This window comes from Sceloporus undulatus, chromosome 2 (genome assembly GCF_019175285.1).
Source record: "Sceloporus undulatus isolate JIND9_A2432 ecotype Alabama chromosome 2, SceUnd_v1.1, whole genome shotgun sequence".
Lineage (NCBI taxonomy): Eukaryota > Metazoa > Chordata > Lepidosauria > Squamata > Phrynosomatidae > Sceloporus > Sceloporus undulatus.
Window position 1 is genome coordinate 74,947,047 of NC_056523.1, and position 21,143 is coordinate 74,968,189.

A 21,143-nucleotide genomic window follows, 5' to 3' on the forward strand; every position below is an offset into this window, starting at 1 on the left:
TACAAGATAAGGTAAGGGCCAAGGTTCCTGCACCTTTAATAGTTCTATGTAAGAGGCATGTCATATGAGCAGCATCTGCTGAAATTCCTTCTCCTACCCAACCATTAAGGGGACTAACCCTGCCTCTTATGTCCCCAGGCAACCCTGATATATACACAGCCATAGCAGGATTATATGTGCATAAACTACATATATGTAAGGATGTGAGAGCTGGACAGTGAGGAAAGCTGATAGAAATAAAACCAACTCATCTGAGATGTGTTGCTGGAGAAGAGTTCTTGGGATACTATGGACAGTCAAGAAGACAAAAAAGTAAAAGTAAAAAAAAGAGGGTTCCAAAACAGATCATGCTTGAATGCTCTCTGGAAGCCAGGATGACTGAATTGAGGTTATCATACTTTGGCCACATCAAGAGAAGGCTGGATTCACTGGAAAAGACAATGGTGCTGGGAAAGACAGAGGGCAGTAGCAAGAGAGGAAGACCACAAGCCATATGGTTAGACTCTATCAGGGAGGCAATGGGCTTGAGCAGGGCATCTGAGGACTGAGAGTCTTGGAGATGTCTCAGCCATGAGGCCGCCATGGGTTGAGATTGAGTTGAGGGCAATTAACAATTACAACAACAACGCTGACATTCAGTTCAGTCCATAAATCATATTAGAAGGACTGACTCCATCTGTTCCTAAGGTTGCCCCCCAAGAGCCATCCAGTCCACACACACCCCTGCCATGCAGAACCCACAATCAAAACACTCTTAACAGATAGCCACCTAGCCTCTGTTTAAAAACCTCCAAAGAAAGAGACCCCACCATGCTCCAAGGCAACATACTCCACTTTTGAACAAGTCTTACCATCAGGAAGTTTTTCCTAATGTTTAGGTGAAATCTCTTTTTTTCTTGTTTGAATCCATTGCTCCTTCTTCCATATCACATCCTTTCAAATATTTAAGCATGCATGTCCCCTCTTAACCTTTTCTTTTGCAAGCTAAACATACCCAGCTTCCTAAGCCGCTCCTTATAGTACATGGCTTCCAGACCATGGTGCTTCCTTCTGTCTATCATGTGCACACAGACCTCATGGATTAGGAGTTCGTGAGCGTGCATGCCACATAAGGAAAAACAAGTCTTTGGTTTCCACACTGTAAGCCCTGAGAAGGTTCTGGGCCAGCAAATTAATTGTTCTAAATGTTCTGCTCAAATCCTGGTAGGGGTATAAATCTTTACCTTCTCAACACCATGCTAAAATAGAAATGTTCATATTTTCTTCCAACTGTTCTCTTTCCTAGTATTTTTCACCTGTGAGGACCCTTTTTTTGCAACCAATTCAGCAACGTTTTCTTAAATCCAAAGTGCAACATTTTTTCCACAATGTGCTTTATGCAAAAAGAGTTTGTATTTTTAGAGACTTATTTGAACAACACCCACCCCTTTGCATTTATTGATGCCCCGCACCCCCCAAAAAAGATGACCCAGGAGTAAGGAGGCCCAAGTCTTAGAATCTGGAAGTCTGTGTGTTGTGGTAGAAAGATTTTTGGAAGTGACAGAAACAGTATTGGGAGTCTGGTATAGTTATGTTGTAAGACAGACTACAGCGGGTTATGAAGACCGTTCACGGCATAATAGGTCAGCCTCAGCTTGGAAAAGCATCGTTCTGTTATCCTGTGACATTTAATAAGAAACTGAAACACAAGTCTTTTGATAGTAGTATCTATCTAGTTGTACCGTTTAAGCCATAATTACAGTGTAAGCATTTTTAAGTGTTTTTTCCTCATTACATAATTGATGTTTGTTATTCTGTTAGTGTATTTGAAGAAAAAATTGGGAGGAGGGGAACACTTCACTATATTGAAACATTTGCTTATTCAGATTGGCGGCACATATATAATTAACCTACTAGGAAATTGTTAGACTAGGGTGGAATCCTAGGCATTCTTTCTTGGAAATAAGCCTAATTGAATTCAGTGGGAGATACTTCACAATAAACATATATGGATGGGATAAAGTTGTCAGTTGCTTCCATTCTTATAAGAAGGAAATCCTTTTCAAGGACTGGATTGATATTTTTGTAAATCCTCTGCTAACTGCATTGCCAAACCCCATACAAAGATATTTGGATCTTCGTTCTGGAGGGGGGATCTCTATGGTTATTCCTAGACCTGGGATCATCCTTTCTTGGGAGGGTAGACTTGCCCTCTTCCTGAGAAGAACTTTTTATTCCAGCCGCCTTTTTGAACTTGGTTGTTTTACAAGAAAATAACTTTTCTTTGTGTGTTGTACAATATTCTTCTTTACTTTTAAATCAGCATTTGAAATTATTTTAATTCTGTAGAGAGTTTAATACTATAGTATTTTAAATGGTTTTAATTCTGTAGAAAGTTTAATATTGTTTCAATCTTAATTTTTATATTTTTAGCTACATTTATTTTAATTTGTATTTCCTTATATCTTGTAAGCTGTCTTGTGTCCTGGTTTTGGGGGAAGAAGCATATAAACAAAGTAAGAGATACAGGGATGGGGAAAAGACAGAGAGACAGAGCTGAGTACGTCAAATTTGGGTTGCATGAGACACTATAAGTAAGAATAAGAACATACATTGCCAGTTTGATACTTTGGAGAGCTTCCCCATTTCCAAAAATAAATGGCTGACCAAAAAAGATCTCTAGAAGTTTTGCAAAAATATTGGTTTCTAGCTGCTGAAATTGTCAAATTGTCAAAATTGTCTATGATCTTTTGAAAGCTGCATGGATATTTAGAAGCATGAGGAGTTTAAAATACTTACTGCAGTCTCATTAAAATTGTTATATTAAATCAAATAATTTCAGCAGTGTTACTTTAGATGAGCTTTTGTCTGTTACCTCTTGTCATTTTAAATATTGTCCTTCTCTCTCTTAAAAAAAAATCTCATTTTGATTTTAGCTCATTGCACTTTTCTTGTTTCTCAGGCAGTAACAGCCCATTATATTTCACCACTAAATAGTGGCATGCCATTAGGAAAATACAGTGACCTGCATCTTTACCTAATTCACTGATGTTGGAGAGACCTTTTTAGGAACTTACTGTGAGCCAGTTTTATTTTATTTATTTTTTTCATTTCATTATAACCAACAACAAGCTTGAAGATCATTTATAGGCAAGAAAAACAGGAAGGAAGGAGTAATGATTCTTGGAGGAGTCTTGGAGGAACTCACCTCTTTACATTCCTACATTGTGAGAAATATTTAAACCTACTTGCTGCTTTTTTAGCAGTTGTCCAGTCCATGTGAGAACCTGCTTTCTTAGCTCATTATGGCTGCTTACTCAGCCTTCAGAGAAGGAGCCTGTCAAAAGTATTTTTTTTAAGTCCTAGATGATATTGCCTATTAGATCCTCTTTCAGGGAAGTTTTTTGGGGAAATAATATTCAGGAAGATACTTCGTGACATGCTCAATGTCAGAATAAATATGAACTTTATTTTCTTTGTATTACTGGCCACACTATTGGCTATTAAACACACTAGCAGCTGTTCAATAAACACAGTGTGTTCTGCAATAACAAACATACCCAATTATCATTACCATATAAGAGCTAGGTGCTTCTTGTATAAAAACAGATACTATATTTCATCAGCATCGTCTTGTTGAAATGTTCCAGTAAAAAAGTTGGCAAATTCTTTGGCTTGGCTATTTAATTCTAGAAGTCTTAAGGCATGATGTGGCAGAAGAAAGGACACTCAAGTTGTTTTTCATGGGCAATGCCAGGTAATGTCCAAGGCAAGAGATTTGCCATTTCATTATGAAAATGCTGGTGTCAGTATGCCCTCTGTATCCAAAGCTTTCTCCTTGAAAATTGTTCCTTTTCTTTTGCTTCCCTAATTGCTCCTTCTCAGCTGGAGCTGCTGTGCCTTCAAAACACATTATTTTGTTATGCTATTACTTATCCAAAGAATAACAGGAGAAAGGAAGAGAGAAGGACTATAAGAATTAGTTATGTTCAGCTTCTGCAAAGTCTTAATCCCTCCTCTAACATTCATGGCTTGTTTTCTCACAAGGGGAAAAGACTAAAGTTAATATTCAGGCTCATCTAGTCACCTCCAGCTGCCTTTACATTGTCAGGATGGAGCTTGCTGTTTGCTGAAACCCCATTCTGTGCAGAAGGTCAGAGACATTTACTAAGAATAATATGGAAAGGGCAGATAGCTAGTATAAACAAATATTTAAAAACACTTACATGCTAGGCATTTGTAGCCTTCCATAAGCAATGTAATCTGTTTCACAAAACTTTCTGTTATTCTGAAATAATAATGGATGCACTTAAACATTGAGCACACTGTGTATAATCAACATAGAGAGAAATAGGACTGAACTTACCTGGGACTGGCTTTTCCTAGGCAGGCTGATCTCCATATAATGCAATACAGTAGATAAATTAGGCATAGGTGAATGATTTCAGTGGGTTTAGGCTTGGTGAAAGAGCCAATGTCTCATAGTGGTTCATATATTGGCCTACGGCCCTGGAGACCAGGATTCGATTCCCAGCTTGGCCATGAAACCCATTGGGTGATCTTGGGCAAGTCATATGCTCTCAGCCTCAGGGGAAAGCAATGACAAACCTCCTTTGAACAGACTTTGCCAAGAAAACCCCATTATAGGTTTGCCTTAGAGTCTGCATAAGTCAGAAGCAACTTGAAGGCACACAATAACAACAAGCTTGGTGATCTACAATTTTGCTTCATCTTATGCAGGAAATGTATGTGTATTTTTCTTAGTAAAGATTACAGGTTATCACTGTGACTCTGTGCCCATGCCACATGCATGCAGGGAGTGGAGTTGTAGGGTGGATCAATCCTGTGGCTCCACTGTTTCAAACTTATCCTGGGATTCTCTTCAGGCATTGTGATATTTTTTTTAAAAAAAGGCAATGTTCTTGTATTCCAGTATAATTTCACCTGCATGGTGAGAAGGGACATCTTCTGACCATACATTCACATGTAAGTATGGTCACAAGGAACATCAGTGGAGACTCAGGAGCTTGACAGACAGTTGGCTAAATACCACACCTTTTAGCCCCACATAATTGCTGCAGCAACCACACGCCATGGCAACTATCTGCTCCAGGGGCAGCCTGGAGTATCCTTGCAAGTGTAGAAAAGGTCTGTGAAAATCCCACCATAACCATCACCCACGGTTATGATGAATAATAAATATACTGAAGACAACTTAGAATATTCCATTGACATCATTTCAATGTTCAGAAAAGAGTGGATGCCCCCTTTCTATTAATGTTTGACTAAGGCGGGTTACAAAATGCCAAAAATACGTATTGAATACGTATTAGGGTTAGGAAGGGGCGGTGCTTCCGCACCCCCCTAACCCTAATACGTAGTCAATACGTACAATATGGTGGCGCCCCTCCCACATGGGGGTCGCCATATTGACGTAGCAGATGCTGTGCATCCGCATGTTGCGCGGCGCTTATGACGTCGCGAGTGCGCCATTGGCGCCTCGCGGCGTCATAACCACTACCCCTGGAGTATTCTGGCCCTGACTTCCCCCCATATTCACTCCTTACCTTGTGGTTTTTCCCCCAGTGATGATGCGATCCTCATAAGTTATCTGGTACCTCTGCTGTGGTCAAAACAAGGTGTTCAGCTTTAGTGTTCATGCTGGGCACCTTGTTCTAACCTCACAGTGACTTGTACTGGTAACAAGCAAGGACAGCATGTGAAAAGACAACTACTCATTGACACTGAAACCTCATGAAAACCTTCAACAAATGGTGAGTAATTTAAATGCAAGTTAGGAGGAAGAAATCCGAATCAGGTGTGAATGTGAAATCAGTCCAGACCCAATTCTGGGCTTTGGTCCTGCTTCGTGGAAGCAGGATGCAGTGAGACCAAGTGGAACAAAAGGTAAATCACCCATTTAGACAAAGTCACAGACTTTATCCGGCTTGCATACACCTCAAGAAAGATATGCCATTCCTCAGTTTCCCATGCCCCATCCCAATTTTTCATTGGAGGAGACATGTCCAGAAGCTTTCAGTTGGTAAAATTTCCCACTTCAGGCTATTTTCAGCACCCCAGGGCATGTTTTAGGGTAATGGAAGCTTTGGACTTCTACTTTTGATTTCATCTGAATTGCACACTCACTGCAGTCAGCACTCATTTTTTTTTTTTTTGCCAAAAGATGCTTCAAGTAACTGTCATCAAATGATGTTCATGTTGATGTGACAACAACAGTGATGTGTGTGTGTTTCTGAAAATCTGATGATATTATCGTTGCCTGGTATTTATTTACCCTAAATATTTCATTTCTTTTATTCCACAAACTTTTAAATCATATCATTCTGTTTGTGTCTCTGTTCAGAACTTGACTGTCTCTGCCACCAGGTTTAGCCTCATATCATGTACTGTGTAGTCTCTCTACTTACTGAATTATATGAACAGTGGGAGGGATGAGGGCAGCATGCTAGTTTTCATCAATTCAGTTGGGCCTGTATGGGATTTCTGATTGAGCCTTGGGGGCAATCCATGACTATCCCGAGAAAATGATAAGGAAAAAAAAAAACATTTCAAAGCCTTCTGACTGTGTGGTATGTTCTGCTTGCAATCATGGAAGAATGTTGTGAAACAAGGAAAAGCTGAAAATCTTTAAAAGGTTAACAAGCCAGCCTCCTGTTCCCATTTCCTTTCCATCTTTGGCAACTAGCTACTGGTTGGCTGCTGTTGAAACTCTTTTCCAGCTGACATCTCTTTCATAATATTACTACAGCAAGAGCCATTATGTGTTTGAATATCTTTCAGCACTGTATTGATTTGCTTATTTTTATAGATATATATCCTTTGTACATGAGACTAGAATATGGTTATCTACACGCCTTTTGCCAGTGAAAAAGCACCAGAGAATGCAACAAAGGCCAATGTAACATTTTGTTATGGATTGATGAAAATGAAGCAGGATCTCAGTGCCCTGAGCATTTATTCTGTTTTGTTTCTTCTTTCTTTCTCAAAAACACATTTTTTCTTTTACAGTTAGGAGGGTTGTGCCTATTTGTCAGAACATCATTTTTTCCCCTTTTAACATCTTTCAACAGATCTACGATGAGAAAAGGAACCTGTTTGAAGTAAGAGAGAATGTCCCAGATAAAATAGTGGAAAAAGTGGCAGGGGACATTGAGAGTCTGTTGGCCAAGAAAGTCCGGGCCTTAAAGGTAAGTCAGCTCTGTAGAGCATTAACCCTATTTAGTGTGTCTGATGGAACAGTGAATGCATAAAAATGGAAGTGGGGTGTATGACTACATTATAATATTGGCACAGACCCCAGGTTTGCTTGAGATTTATTTTATGCAGAATGCTTCACAGAATGTTTGGGATATAAAAAGCATGGTATTTTAAAGAGATTCTGAGGACTGTATTAGCAGTAATTCAGTCCAGACATCTTTGTTCTTGGTATTGCCATCATGCATAGAGATCCAGTTAGAAATCCGTTGAAACTGAGCAATGCACCTCTCTTCCCTGCCATGGCTAAATGATCTCAGATTCTGCTCAGCACTGGTATGTTCAAAGAAGTGATCTTTTCTACTTTAGGGAGCTGTAGTCCAAAATATCAATGTGTAAGAAAGTAGTAAATGAGAAAGGCAGAAAGCAATATGAATTGTAGTAAGGTATACAATTAACTCGGGTTTTGGAGTATATTTTCAATCTAATTTCCCATTTTGTATCATTTCCCTCCTGAATAGACTCATTCTATAAGTACTAGAGCAAGCTAATGTGTTCAAGCTGCAGCGTTAGTTGAACCTGACCCTCTCTATAATAATCTACAGTATGTGGAACAACTGCTTTATTTTTTAGATTGGAAATCATCACAAGGAGGACCTTGGATTTTGCAAAGGGGCTCTTATTATATTTGAGTGGCTATGTATATGCTGTTTCACTTTCTTGGGCTTAAGCTTATATTTGTTGATGTGATTGTATGTTGCAAGGCCTGTTGCACTAGAAGTTGCACATTTTCAGAATTCAAGGTGGTGCCTAATAGAGTCTCACTATTGAGCAACAGCTTGGGACAACTGCTTGTGCAGTGGTATGATCCAGTAGGACTGCACTAGCAAAATTTGTATGATGCTATTATGTTGTATATAGGCTTCTGTGGGTTTTTATTTTTTAATTTCAAGTATTTTGAAGTTGCCTATTATTGTTGAAATCTGTGCACTTTTTGTCCACAAAACATAATGAAATGTTACCCAATGCTTAGAAGATAGAATATCAGCAATAATTTCTGACAAGCCCCAACATTTTGATACTGGTTCATTGTGATATCACAGTATCAACATATGAATAATGAAAAAGACCCAAAACTTCAATACAGTGGCAGAAATATTACATAGATGGAAAAATGTAGTACCAGAATACAGATTAAAATCAACTAGATCCTTGAGAGGAGCAAGAATAGTAAGATAAAGTGCATAAATATTAAAGTGCAATTATGCAAAAGTGCAATCAGCCCCAATCAACCCAGTAATGGAAATATTCACATCCCAGCAACAGTCCAAGTTGCTTTTCTCCTTCCTCATTTCTCCCCTTGGCCAGTCTTTCTGCACTGTATTGCCTTTCATCCAAGTATATATGTTAAGGCTAAACTCCTGTACCTACTTGCTCAGGTAGGTCTTTGTTCTGGACAGATGTACATGATATTTTGCTGTGGGAGCTTTCACTACTACATGTGTCCTCACACAACAGCTGAATTTATAGATGAGGGGAATTCATTAGTAATTGGGATTTTTCAGAGCCCTACCAAATTATTTGACTAAACATGATAAAGTTTAGTTTATCTTTCTTTGTACCCAAATTTTATTGAAGTTGTCTGGGTGCAAAGAGAGCAGGGACCTTCCACCTTTAGAAGCTGTGCAGAAAAAAGATTTCTACAAGCGTAGGTTGCAGGACAACTATAACATTGCTGAAACTCTCTCTTCAGAACAGAAGGTCCTTGATCTTATGTGTGTCTGGCTAACCTGGTTTCAGTTCATAGTTTTTGTTTAACAAGAAACCATGCCACCTATATCAATAATCATTACAACTATATCAATATTTGTTGAAGGCTAACAACTAAGCAAATTATGTTCTGCCACATAAACTCCAATCACAGATAGATAGAGAAATACCAGAGGTACAACCAGGATTCAGGAAAAGAAGAGGCACTAGGGACCACATTGCAAGCATATGATGGTTAATGGAGAACACCAAAGAATTCCAGAAGAAAATCAGCATGTGCTTTATACACTATGGTAAAGTGTATATGACTGGATAGATCATGAAAAGCTATGGATTTCTCTTTAAATACATAAGAGTGCCACTACATTTGTTAATCTTGGACAAGTGGCTACTGATCGAAACGAATATGGAGAAACTGTTGGCAGACAGTTTCTCCATATTCTGGGAAACTATAATTTCCAGTTGGCAAAGGGGTCAGGCAAGGCTGCATTCTGTCACCCTATTTGTACACAGAAGATATCATATGAAGAGCAGGTTAAGAGTCTAAAGAAGGAGGAGTAACGATAGGAGTCAGGAACATCAACAGTTTAAGATATGCAGATAATACCATACTACTAGTGGAAAGCATCATAGATTTGGAACAATTAAAAAAGACAGTGCAAAGGCAGACTTGCTGCTGAACATTAGAAAACAAAAACAAGAATAATTACCATGGAGGATATTCAACCCAGATAATGAGGAAATTGAAACAGTTAAGAATTTCCCATGCCTTAGATAAAATATTGATCAGAAACGAATCTGCAGTCAAGAAATAAGAAGACAACTAGAGATGGGAAGGGCAGTGATGAAATAAGTGCTTGTTCAGGGGTATCTCTTTCACTGAAACATTTCAAAGGAGATACAAGGCATTATGAAGGAATAAACAACTGCCACCTTGTTTTAAAAGTCAATTTTAACAAATCGAACAATTATCTTATCTAACCTTATAATCCTTTTCTCTCCTGTCATGGTCATCACATTTTTTCAACGGTGATGCTCAGTTTCCCATTAAAGAATTCAACTGGCTTGAGTGTTGTGTTTTGTTTCATTTTGGTTTTAGATTTATAAATTCAAAAGCATTTGGTCCCTTTTCTATAGCCCTTATTTGCTGATTCCAAACATTTTCCCCCTATTCTTTTTTGCTGAATCATCAACTCCTTCATGATTCATATGAGTGGTGATTTTTTAAATTGTCACTGACATTTGTATCTGAGTCAGATTGAGATGCTGAGCATGAGTGAAGAGGGGTAGGTGCATGGGTAATACAAGCACAGCTCTTGCCAGTCTACCCATGCCTGCTTTAAGGTCCTTTTGTGACAAGACAGTCCAAGGTCCAAGAGCCCTGTTCTCTGTTATATCTGGGCACTGGGCAATACACAGTACTACATAGGTTTACATAGAGGCAAGCCCAACTGAGTTCAATGGCATTTACTGCCAGGTAAGTATATATGGGACTATATTCCATTTACTGTCTATGAATTACCCATGAGGAAGTCATATGGACAGTTGGAATTCTGAATTAAATATGTGCTGATGTTCTCATGTGAATATAATCCTCCTCAACCATCACCACCAACAGCTTGTTTGACAGATGATGCCTATTAATTTTTCACATAATATGCCTGGCCACAGACAATTTTCTTTGCCTTACGAATGCTGCATATTCCACAGTTTACTGGAGGTTATGCCTTGAAGTGTACAATTTCTGTACCATGACCTGAATAAAGACTGCTGTCTAAGTTGATGTTTTTATCTCAGTGCTTATCTTGTCCAATAGTATAAAATATAGCAATTGGAGAGTACAAGAAGGGGAAATAACAAAAGGGCCCTGGGTGTTTTGTACTCCTTTCTAGATTTCCCCCTCTGTCCCTAATCTAGTTTGGCAGCTGAGTTCGGCAGAGTCACCCTGGTTCTGTCTATTCCATCACAGGACCTCTGGTAGGAGTCCTTCAGCAGTGGGAGCTGAGATCTGAACTTTTTTTTCCTTTCTATTTCCCTGCTAGTAACAAAATATTGTGGGTTGGCTGTTTCAGCATGTAACAGTCTGGAAAAATATGATCTACCTTGGTAGATAATACCTGGCATAATAACTACAGTTGGTCCTCCACATTTGCGGTTTTGACTTTTGGAGATTTGATTATTCATGGATTTGATTAATATGTTCTCCCTGGGAATCTCTAGGTTCTCCAGCATGACTCTGCTGGAAGACCTAGAGATTTCTAGAGAAAATACTTCTCTAGGAATTTATAGGTCCTCCAGCACAATTTTATAGTCAGCATCTGGCAGATGTTTAGTATAGAGTTATGCTGGAGGACCTAGAAATTCATAGAGGGGTGTTCTCTCAGATTAAAAAAAAATTGTTTTTTTAATTTGCATTTTCCCCACTTTCACGGGGTCCTCTACTCCTACCTCCAGTGAATGTGTAGGGCCCATTGTATCATCATCATCATCCCCAGACCCAGGACTCAAAGTGGCTTACAAAAATGAAAGATAGAAAACAGTACATTTTGTTCTCTATACTCTATGGTACTGTATTTTGGAGAATGTTTTCAACTCCAGTGATTTCTTTTGAAGGGTGTATATTTGTAACCTGAAAAGTAAGTTATTTTTATATTAGAGTTAATTGAGTGTTGTCTTGTCTTTTTAATACCTATGATATATGTGTATTTGTGTTTGTTTCTAGCCCCTGAAGAAGGCCTTTTCTCATTGAGGCCGAAATGTGTTGGGCTTTTTTTTAAAAAAACTGACTAAACAGTTGATCATCTCAGAGCATGTGGAGCTTGTCTCCTCACAATTTTCTACCTTTCAAAGTGTTTTTCGGTACTCTTTTCACTTTTACAAATTGCTGTAAAACATGTACTGTACAAATAATCTGTGGGCTCTCCTAAAGCTAATTGGTAACAACCTGTGCCTCTATTCCTTAATGACAGGGAATTCATTAACATTCCAAAATCCACAACCTACTTCTGATTTCTGATAAGATACAGATGCACAACAGAGCTTTGGAAAAATTACTTTTTGGACCAATCTCCACCCTATCCCATCCCTAGACAGCATTCCCAGTAGTAAAAGATCTCTCCAGTATGGGAGTTTCACTTTGGTCAGTCTAGAACTGGCAAACCAAGTGGGTGAAAGTGCAGTGAAATGCTACCACATCAAAACAGATGCTGTAAACTGAGCGCTGTGAGAGGCAATTTCACACTTGACCAAGAGGTAAATGTGTTCTCTAAAAGCACCCCTGCTCTGTTTTTAAAGTACAGGAATGTATAAGATTCTAATCTGAGGTGTTTGTGGGGAAGGAGCTCTTCTTTTCCTTTTTGCATCATATATTTGCATAGACTGTGACCCAGGGTATTTTATTTAACCATACTATGCTTCCTTTCAATGAAATTGTGTCAGCTGTAGCCATCTTGCTTATAAGATAGAGAAGAATGAGGAGGAACAGCAGACATATAGCACATTTAAACCATTACCTTCTGACAGGCAATATTGTAGTTTACAAGTAAGACACTGGAGAGTTTGGGCTACTTGAACTTCCATTGTTTTTCTCTGTCCTTTTGAACCCTACCAACCCTAAATGAGCAAAAGTGGGCCAAATTATATAGTCAATAGTATTGAATGGAAGTGTGTTTTTTCAACGAACTTGGGGTAGTCAAATGCAAAACATGGGCAGGCTTCCTGAACCTTTGTGTAGTAGACAAAATCCCTGTATATATGGTTTGTCATGGGAGCAGTTCTCCCTTCTAAGGGAGAATTATAAAAGTTACAAGAGCCTTGCCCTCTTTTGCATCTGGCTGCAGGTGGAAGGTTGCATGCTTAAATACAGTATTATCCATTATTGTTTTTCAAAAACATCCCTGTACATAAAAAATGGCAGGTTAAACAGAACAGCTTTTTGGTAAAAGGACATTAAAAACAACATGCCAAAGAGAAGATCTTCCCGATAAAAGTAGTCCATTACAAAAGAATTTTCTCATCATTGGATTGCTTTTGTAAACTGTTGCTCTTGGTAACAAGGAGACGCAAAATGACTTATTGTAATCCATTTTCTCTGAATAAATCAATGAAAAAGTGAAAGAACCCTTGCTACTGCCATCCACCCATCCCACGGTTTCCTCATCAAGATTAGATACCATCCCCAAAATTTCTGTCACTACCTTTGAAAAACACTTATGCTTTAGCTCTACACAGGTTCTAATATGTTTAATTGTGTCCACACTGAATATCTTGACAGGTGTCTTGCCAAACAGCAACATGATGGTGCAATCAAAACCACTCCTGCAGTTTAGTCCTGTGTATCCTTCTGTGGAAGTAGCCCCACTATGCCCAGCAGGGCTTAGTATCAGCCATGTGTGCATAGGATCATTGCTTACTTTAGACACTGTGATGAGAAAGCAGTGGTGGTCACATAGGGAAGTTGGCATCAATGGAGCCTTGTACAGCTGCTTGTGCTCTAATGTGGCTGACATGCCTGATAGCCCAAGCGCATCAAGAAATAAACTACAGATTTTATATCATCTGGGACTTCAAAAAGAGCCAAAATCTGTGCTTTGTTTCCTTTCAGTCAAAAGGAATACTGAGCTCACTATGTGTTTTGTATGAGCAAATACTGTGCATGTAGAACAGACTTCAGGTAGGGGTACTCTTTTAACAGCTATGATACCTATACTGTTCTCCTTATAGGTTATGTGCTAAGTGGAATCTTTATTAGTCCTTCAACTCCTTGACAGCAAGAATGAAAAGGGTTCAGTTGTTGAGAGCCTGGCCGGGGGGGGGGGGGGGGAATAACTGACATGCAATAGAAAAGGTCTTGGCTGTTTTCAGAGTGGCTCTTTTGTGGCTAGAAGCTAAAGATTTCCTGTGAATAAGTGCCTGGCTCATGATGGAAATGGTTGGTTAGGTGAGTTGGGCATAGATGTCTGCTCTAAGTTGGGGTGGGCAGCTGAATGCTGTGCCTCTCTGGTTCTGCTTGTTTATATAGCTCATGATTTTTGAGGTTTTGTTCTCCTTAGAATTATGGAGGAATGCAGGATGGAGCACCAATATGCAGTTCAGGTTCTTTGTGTGACTGTTACATGAGGATGCTCAGAGATTTTGTTCTATCAATAGGTGCATCTGCACTGTAGAAATAATGCAGTTTGACTCCACTTTAAATGCTGTAGTGCCATCCTACAGAATTCTGTGATTTGTAGTTTTGTGAGGCAGTAGCACTCTGACAGAGAAAGCTAAAGCTCTTGTACAATTACAGATGCCATGATTCCCGTGGATGGAGTGGTATCAAACTGCATTATTTCTACAGTGTAGATGCACTCTAATTTTGAAGAAAATAAACCTGATTTATGTCTCCTGATAATGTGGACTGGAACCTTTGGCTGTCTCATTTCCATGAATCCTGTGAGGCAGGTCACAAATAACATACCAAAATGCCTCTTTTAAGATAAAATATCTAGAAATGTGTGCTTGTGAAAGAAAATATTTTCAAAGTTGCCTATATAATACATGAATACATGTCTTTGCACAGATACATTTTTCTAAAATAAAAGAGTGATAATGCAGAAAACAGAACAGACTTAGGAGTGAAGAAAGGAGAAATTAACAAAACGAGCCCTCAATAAAAGTGACTTGTTGATCTCACTGCTTCATTTGTAATGTGATGCTGTAGGAGAGTTCAGTGGACACCATGGACTACAAAAAAAAAAAAATACAAATGGGTCATAGAGCAAATCCAGCTTGAATTGTCACTAGAGGTGAAGATGACTAAATTGAGGAGTGTTTTGGACAGAACTGAGATGATGTGACTCATTCGGAAATAAGATAATGCTTGGTAAAGAGGAAGGCAGTAGGAAGAGAGAGAAACCACGCTACAGATTGGATTGACTCAGTCAAGGAAGCTGTGGCTCTGAGTTTTCAAGGTTGGCTCTTCTCTGTGTCCTGCAGGTGTGCAGCAACCAAAACAAACAAAAACTAGGCCCAAACAAGAGATGCCAACATTCAGCACTGTCTGAGGTGCTTGACCTCAACAGTAGCTCAAAGCAGAGTGCAGAAACACGACCCGGTATGCAATGTTTGGCAAAAAAGCACTGACCAACCTGAAATAAGGCACAGACACAACTGACTTCTTCCAAAGTCTTATGTTCCTGTTGCAAAATATACACAAAGTATTTACAACAGAAGCTCTGACTTTTGTCAACCTATACCGTGTGCTACAATCCACTTCTGCAACAAACACACTCTACAAACTTTCTACTACACCAACTCCTCTCTTCAACCCACTCCAGGTTCCAGAGCCATTATATACATTGGTGATACCATTAGTGTTGACACCTGGTGTTTCTTAACATTTACAGCCCTAGAAATTATTTTACCAATTCTTAAATGGACATTTTACCCAACATTCAAGAACTTAGCAAAGCCGTTATCAGAGTGTCTTAGCAGGGTGTACTGGAGGTCTCTCATTCATTGGTTCACTATAAGTTGATGCTGACTTGGCAGCAAGTAACAACAAAACCCATTGCCAAGACATGCAAGATAAACCCAACACTGGCTTATGTGCAGTGCATCTTTGTATCCTATAATAAGCTTGATGTCATTGTTCTGGAGGAATTAAGAGAAACAATCTAAGTAGGGGGCAAAACAGACCAGCATAATACAACAACTTGGGGGTGGCGTGGGGGCATGGCATTTAGATGACATCATAGAATACAAGAGGCAGAAGACAATATCTGAATAGGTCATAGATGAGGATGGATATCTGGGAGCAGAACCATAGAAAGGGCATATGACATTAGTAATGTTATGTAGGAGGCTGTTAGTGACAGGGTGGCTTAGGTGAGAACTCAAGCGTCCAGAGCTCTGGCATTGATTTAAGACTCTTTGTCAGATCCCCCTCCCCCCAATTCATACTGGGGGAGAGGAAAAAATAATACTGTACGTTCTTTTCACTGCATTTCTCATAGAACTTGGAGACTGTGTGTGTGTGCGCGCACACGCACAGAGACAGTTCCAGCATGCAGAACATAAGACCACCCAACAATAGAAATGGAAATTAGTCTCTTCTGCTGAACACTTGTCTTAAACCCACACAGCCTAAATTGGAGAAAAACAACATTTAAAGGTATAATCTCCCTGCTTTGTTAATTAATAGTGACAATTCATCCCCTTTCTCCCACTTCTTCTTTAATTGCTGGTTAGTTGTTTTTGTTTTAATTATATTTTTAATTTGCTCCTAGTCAAATTCTGCCTTGTTGTCTCGGTATGTTTATTTAATTATTTTGCTAGTAAATGTGTGCCTGAGTGTGTGTAAACGTGTGTGGTTGCATGCTTCCTTCCATCTTCCCTGCATCATCCCCTCACTGCCATTCCATCTCAGGCTGGACCAGATCCAGTAATCCAATTTGAATCCAATCTCTGAGGTCTGGAATTCTAATTTACAGATTGCAGAGTGGGAGTTGAACAATGCAAACATCAAAATGGGAGTTTATTGTCTAATCTAATCAGGGGCAATCAGATGTTTGTAACAAGTCTATCAAAGCTGCATTTGGCCCTTTCACTGAGTGGTGTAACCAGCCTTCTAATAATGCTAAAGAGATTTAGGGTTTCATGTACTTTTATACAGATTAGTTTGCATGTTTTCCTTTTTTTCCCAGGGCAAATTTGGCAGAAGCCCAGCCCACTTTGCTTTTCAAACTTCATAAGCAGCTTCATTCTCTTTGAAGGATTATCCACATTTGGGGGGGTTTTAAGTCCTAAAATGACAGGGTTCTTGCAGTCCATATGTATGTCCCCATCCCCCCATCCCCTAATCTTGGTGGCAAGGCTGACACAGTGTTGTCATTGTGCTTACTGTGATAAATGATGTACCTCACTCAAAAGTTGGTTTGGGTTTATCCAGAACTACAAGCTGCAGTACATGGAAATTGGTTTATCACCAGCAGCATCCTCCAAGTGAAAATGGAACGAGTATGATTTGGAAGAATCAAATGAATGTATGGAGGAAAATATGGAGAAGGCTGGCACTCTGGGGGAGGTGTAGTTTTTAAAGTAGAGATAGGCAACTTAAAGCCTTCTGGTTGTTGCTGGATTCCAGCTCTTATAAACTTTCACTGTTGGCTATGCTGCCTAAGAATGATGGGAGCTGCAGTCCAACTGCAGTTAACATTTGAAATAGGTTGCAGCCCTCCCACCTATAATGTTTATCATCCAATCCCTCTGCTTTCCACACCCAAAAGTGGACTTCTGGTGACATCTAGATTACACCCCCTCATTTTGGGGGATTTTTTTGGCAGTCTGTTCAGCCCCTAAAGGCTTCAAGACACAAAAGGTCTACCACAGTTACCCAACCATTCTTTAGATAATCCAGACCAAGGGAGGAAACATTCCCTTTTTGTTCAGACAATGTATAATAAAAGATCTAATTGTTTAGAAATGCTAACTGTTGAAGGAGAATCCATATCTTCTCCTCTGTCCCAGCTTCATGATCTAGAGTTATTGATGCAGGGTTGCAGCGCCTTTCACATTATGATCCACTTGGGATCCATTTTGGAAGAAAGGTAGGATATAATTTAAATAACTAAATGAAATTTTGTTGTTTACGGTAACTATTGTTATCTGCAGAGCATATTCACTCATTTGTTTCTTATATCCCACCTTTTCCCCATCATTGGATCCAAGGTGGCTAATTAAAAGACAACTTAAAATATTTCTATTAAAAAGAAAAGAAATAAGAACCGTACAGCACACTCTTAAAAGCCCTTGAAAACTATCAGTTCCTTAAACCTGTCAGCATAAAAAACCTAAAAGATAGCGGTAGTCTAGCTTTCCTAGGAAGGGAGTCTTAGAACCTAGGAACTGTCACCAGGAAGACCTCTCCTATGTTCCCACTAAATGTGTCTCTGAAGGTGGTGAGATCAAGAGAAATACTCTTTCTGAAGCCCTCAAACTCAGTGGGGAAGTGATATCCTTCAAATGGCCTAGACCCAAGCCTTATTTTGCACTTTAGATCTAGGCTCAGGGATGAATTAGAAGTATATCCAAAATGTGAATCAGTGTCTTCAGGGGATATGTGATACCAACAACTACAAGTTGAATCTCTGTCCCATGATCCTACTTTTAAACTGACCAGGAGCACCCCTCTGTTGACTACATTAAATTTCAGTTTGTTATTCAGATAACAAGTTGCTTTCTTGGAATCAAATAGGAAGGATTGAGAGAGAGAACTGAATGTGATGGGCATATTCATTTCTCCAGACCTCAAACTTTGGACAACTTCTCCCAGTGGTTTCAAGTACATGTGAAATAGCAAGCGGGACAACACTGAATCCCTGGGCACTGCAAAGACTAGAATCCTGTAGCATTATCTTTGGAGTTTGCCCATCTAGAATCCTCCTCCACTGCAAGCTCACCATAACCTCAGTGAAGAAAATGAAGTCCAAACCTTGCCCACAGATCAAAAGCATAGACGTTGATCCCTCCACACATATAACAAGCCAAGGGAACACCAATGCAATCCTTGAGACTACCCTGGTTTTCTTAGGAAGATGGCTTCTTGAATTGGGTATGTGTGATAGTACCATTACCATTTACACACGGGACACAAATGGGAGAAGCGCATAGGGGATGTGATAATCTTCCCCGTTTGCGCTGTTACCACAATTTAATCATGTTTTAATGACACTAATGACGTGTGAAAAAGTCCTTAGAGAAGGGGAACAATTATACACTGCTGTTTGCTCCGCAAGGCAACTTACAGAGATAATCCACAGAGGCTAGTTTAGAAGTTCCTCCTCCTTTCTCTCCCTACGTGTCTGCATAGGCCTTAAAAAGTACTACTAGCCAACATATGAATGTAGAAATGTGTTTAAGGTTTGCTAAATGTAGAATGCTGCAATTCTGCCTCTGAGCCAAGTAACTGTCCAGGACAATCTTGGATCACTATTTTCTAGGTCAATTGGGATGAATTGCATCCCTTACCCTGGAGAGTAGAACTGAAGCCATTACCCACCTAAGGTGATTCCCCATAAGTCTCTGAATTGGAAAGAGATTCTTCACCATCTGTATTTATGTACAAGTGCTAAGGCCCTCCTAATTAAAGAGAGATGTTACTGGAGAATAAATAAGTGAATATACTGGTATGTATGTCAGTGTCCCTGCCTGAGCTGGCCAAGATGATGTCATTGTTTCTCTTATACTAATTGTGTTGAAAGATTTCAGTCTCCATTGCTAGGCCTTTCAACTGTAACACTTCAGATATCATGGCTTCCATAAAACAACCATAGGCCTGTCTCAGCTGATATCTGATAAACAGTAAAGGATTCTTTAATGTTGAAGTAGTGTTTCATCTCTGGAATAGGGATATGACTGCCAAATGCCCTCTATAAACAGATAAAACTTGGGCTTGTTAGTTTTCTGAGGTGTTCAGTGTGATGGGGTTGCTTAAAGCTGAAGATTTCTTTCATAACTTGTTAAGACCAAAGATTCTTGGAGGACTGAAGACAACCATTTGTCTGTTAGGTTCGTTGCATTTATATAGTATTAGCCAGCAGTGTGCTTCTAAGTACTTATGACTGTTACGGGCTAGTCCCCAATGTAGTGATGATGAACCACTGGCATCTTGCTTGAACAGTTTGCAAAGCCCTTTGCCAATAAAGACACCAGTCCTTGTTTTGACTTGGTTGTCATGTTGGCAACAGGACCTGTGGCCATGATCAAAGTAGCTGCTTGTCTTCATTTACTGCCGAAGTAAGGGTCCTGTGCAGGTCCTGTGAGCCCCCAAGCCAGTTTTAATAACCCTGAGGTTACCCCTAATCTAACCTAAAGCTGCCACCCCATTCTAAAGCAATTTCACAACATTTTTGATTCCACCCAGGCCATCTTAGAACTAGGAAATGCCTTTTCTAAATAGGAATTTGATTTTCTTGTTTCAAAAATTACTTCCCCTGGGCCTAAACTGGTCCTGGGCTCCCCATAAATATGGGGAAATTGCTCCCAGTACCTAATTTTATTTAATTTTATTTTTGTACAAAAGCAAAGAATATACATACTTGAGCAGGAGTGGCACAGCTGTGAACAGCTAATGTGGTCCCACCAATCCCTGGTAGCTGTCCACCTCTTATATTTAAGGATTCCTGGAGGACTGAGGCCAAGCGCTTACTTGTTCATGGCCAGAACAAAGACTATAAATTGGGATGGGCAACTATGAAAGATTAAGTGGATGCCATAGCTACCCCTCCCCAAAACTTTGGAGGGCCTCATCCTGCAAATAAGTAAGTAGATAAATATATTTTTGTCCCCAAATGCCCCCAAACACTATATAGGGAGTGTAGCAACATTTTCTTCATGTTTTGGGGCCTCCCTGATTTTTTTTTAGGCCATCCTGATCTCTTCCTGTTTTGAAAGAAGGGTTTTCATAAGATGGCCAAGAGGTGACCAAAAACATGGTCTAAATGCCCTTCATGGCCCTAAGGGGCATTTGGAGGCAAAAATGGACACCTCAGGGCTGTACATTGCCCACCACTTCTGTAAATTTGGAAGAGGATGGCTGTGGTCCAAAACAGACTGCAGACATAATCTAGTTTGAGACCGCTTTAACTGCCCTGGCTCAGTGCTAGGGAATCTTGGGAATTGTAGTCTATTGTGGCACCAGAGTACTCTGACAGAGAGGGCTAAATGTTTCACAAAGCTATAGTTCCCAGAATTCTCTAGCATTGAGCCAGGGCAGTTAAAAAGTTTCAAGCTGTATTATTTCTGCAGTGTGTTTTGGACCTGTGTTTCTACAGTGTTAAAGGAAGTTGGGGTGAAATCTTTACATAGAAAGCCCACGTTCTTGGGTGATTTTAAACTAGTCTCAATTTATCCTTTTTGAGTAAAATGTTTGATTCAGTGGTGGCTACTCTGCTCCAAGCTTTCTTGGATTAAATCAATTACTGAGATCACTTTATTTGGGTCTTTGATCTAATTACAAAAGGTGACTGAAAGTAATCAGTTCAGACCTCTGGCAGGAGTGATCTGGTTTTTCCCAAACAGCCCCTTGGAACTGGAGAGAGAGAATTAGGTGGCAGGAAGAAAGGGAAAGAGGTAGGGTGGGTGGGTGTGTAAGAGGGAGGGAGGGATGGTTGGTCATGCACACTTATGTCTCTGGTCCC

At 39.7% G+C, this 21,143-nt stretch overlaps 1 protein-coding gene across 2 annotated transcripts in view; it reads left to right on the forward strand.

Annotated features, from left to right (window-relative positions):
- CACNA2D2 (calcium voltage-gated channel auxiliary subunit alpha2delta 2) overlaps positions 1–21,143 on the forward strand; it is an 815,448-nt gene that overhangs the window by 207,199 nt on the left and 587,106 nt on the right. For both annotated transcript variants that reach the window (XM_042451084.1, XM_042451085.1), the window contains exon 3: positions 7,071–7,187. In XM_042451084.1, coding sequence (XP_042307018.1) covers positions 7,071–7,187 — 117 coding nt within the window. The remainder of the gene's footprint in view (positions 1–7,070; positions 7,188–21,143) is intronic.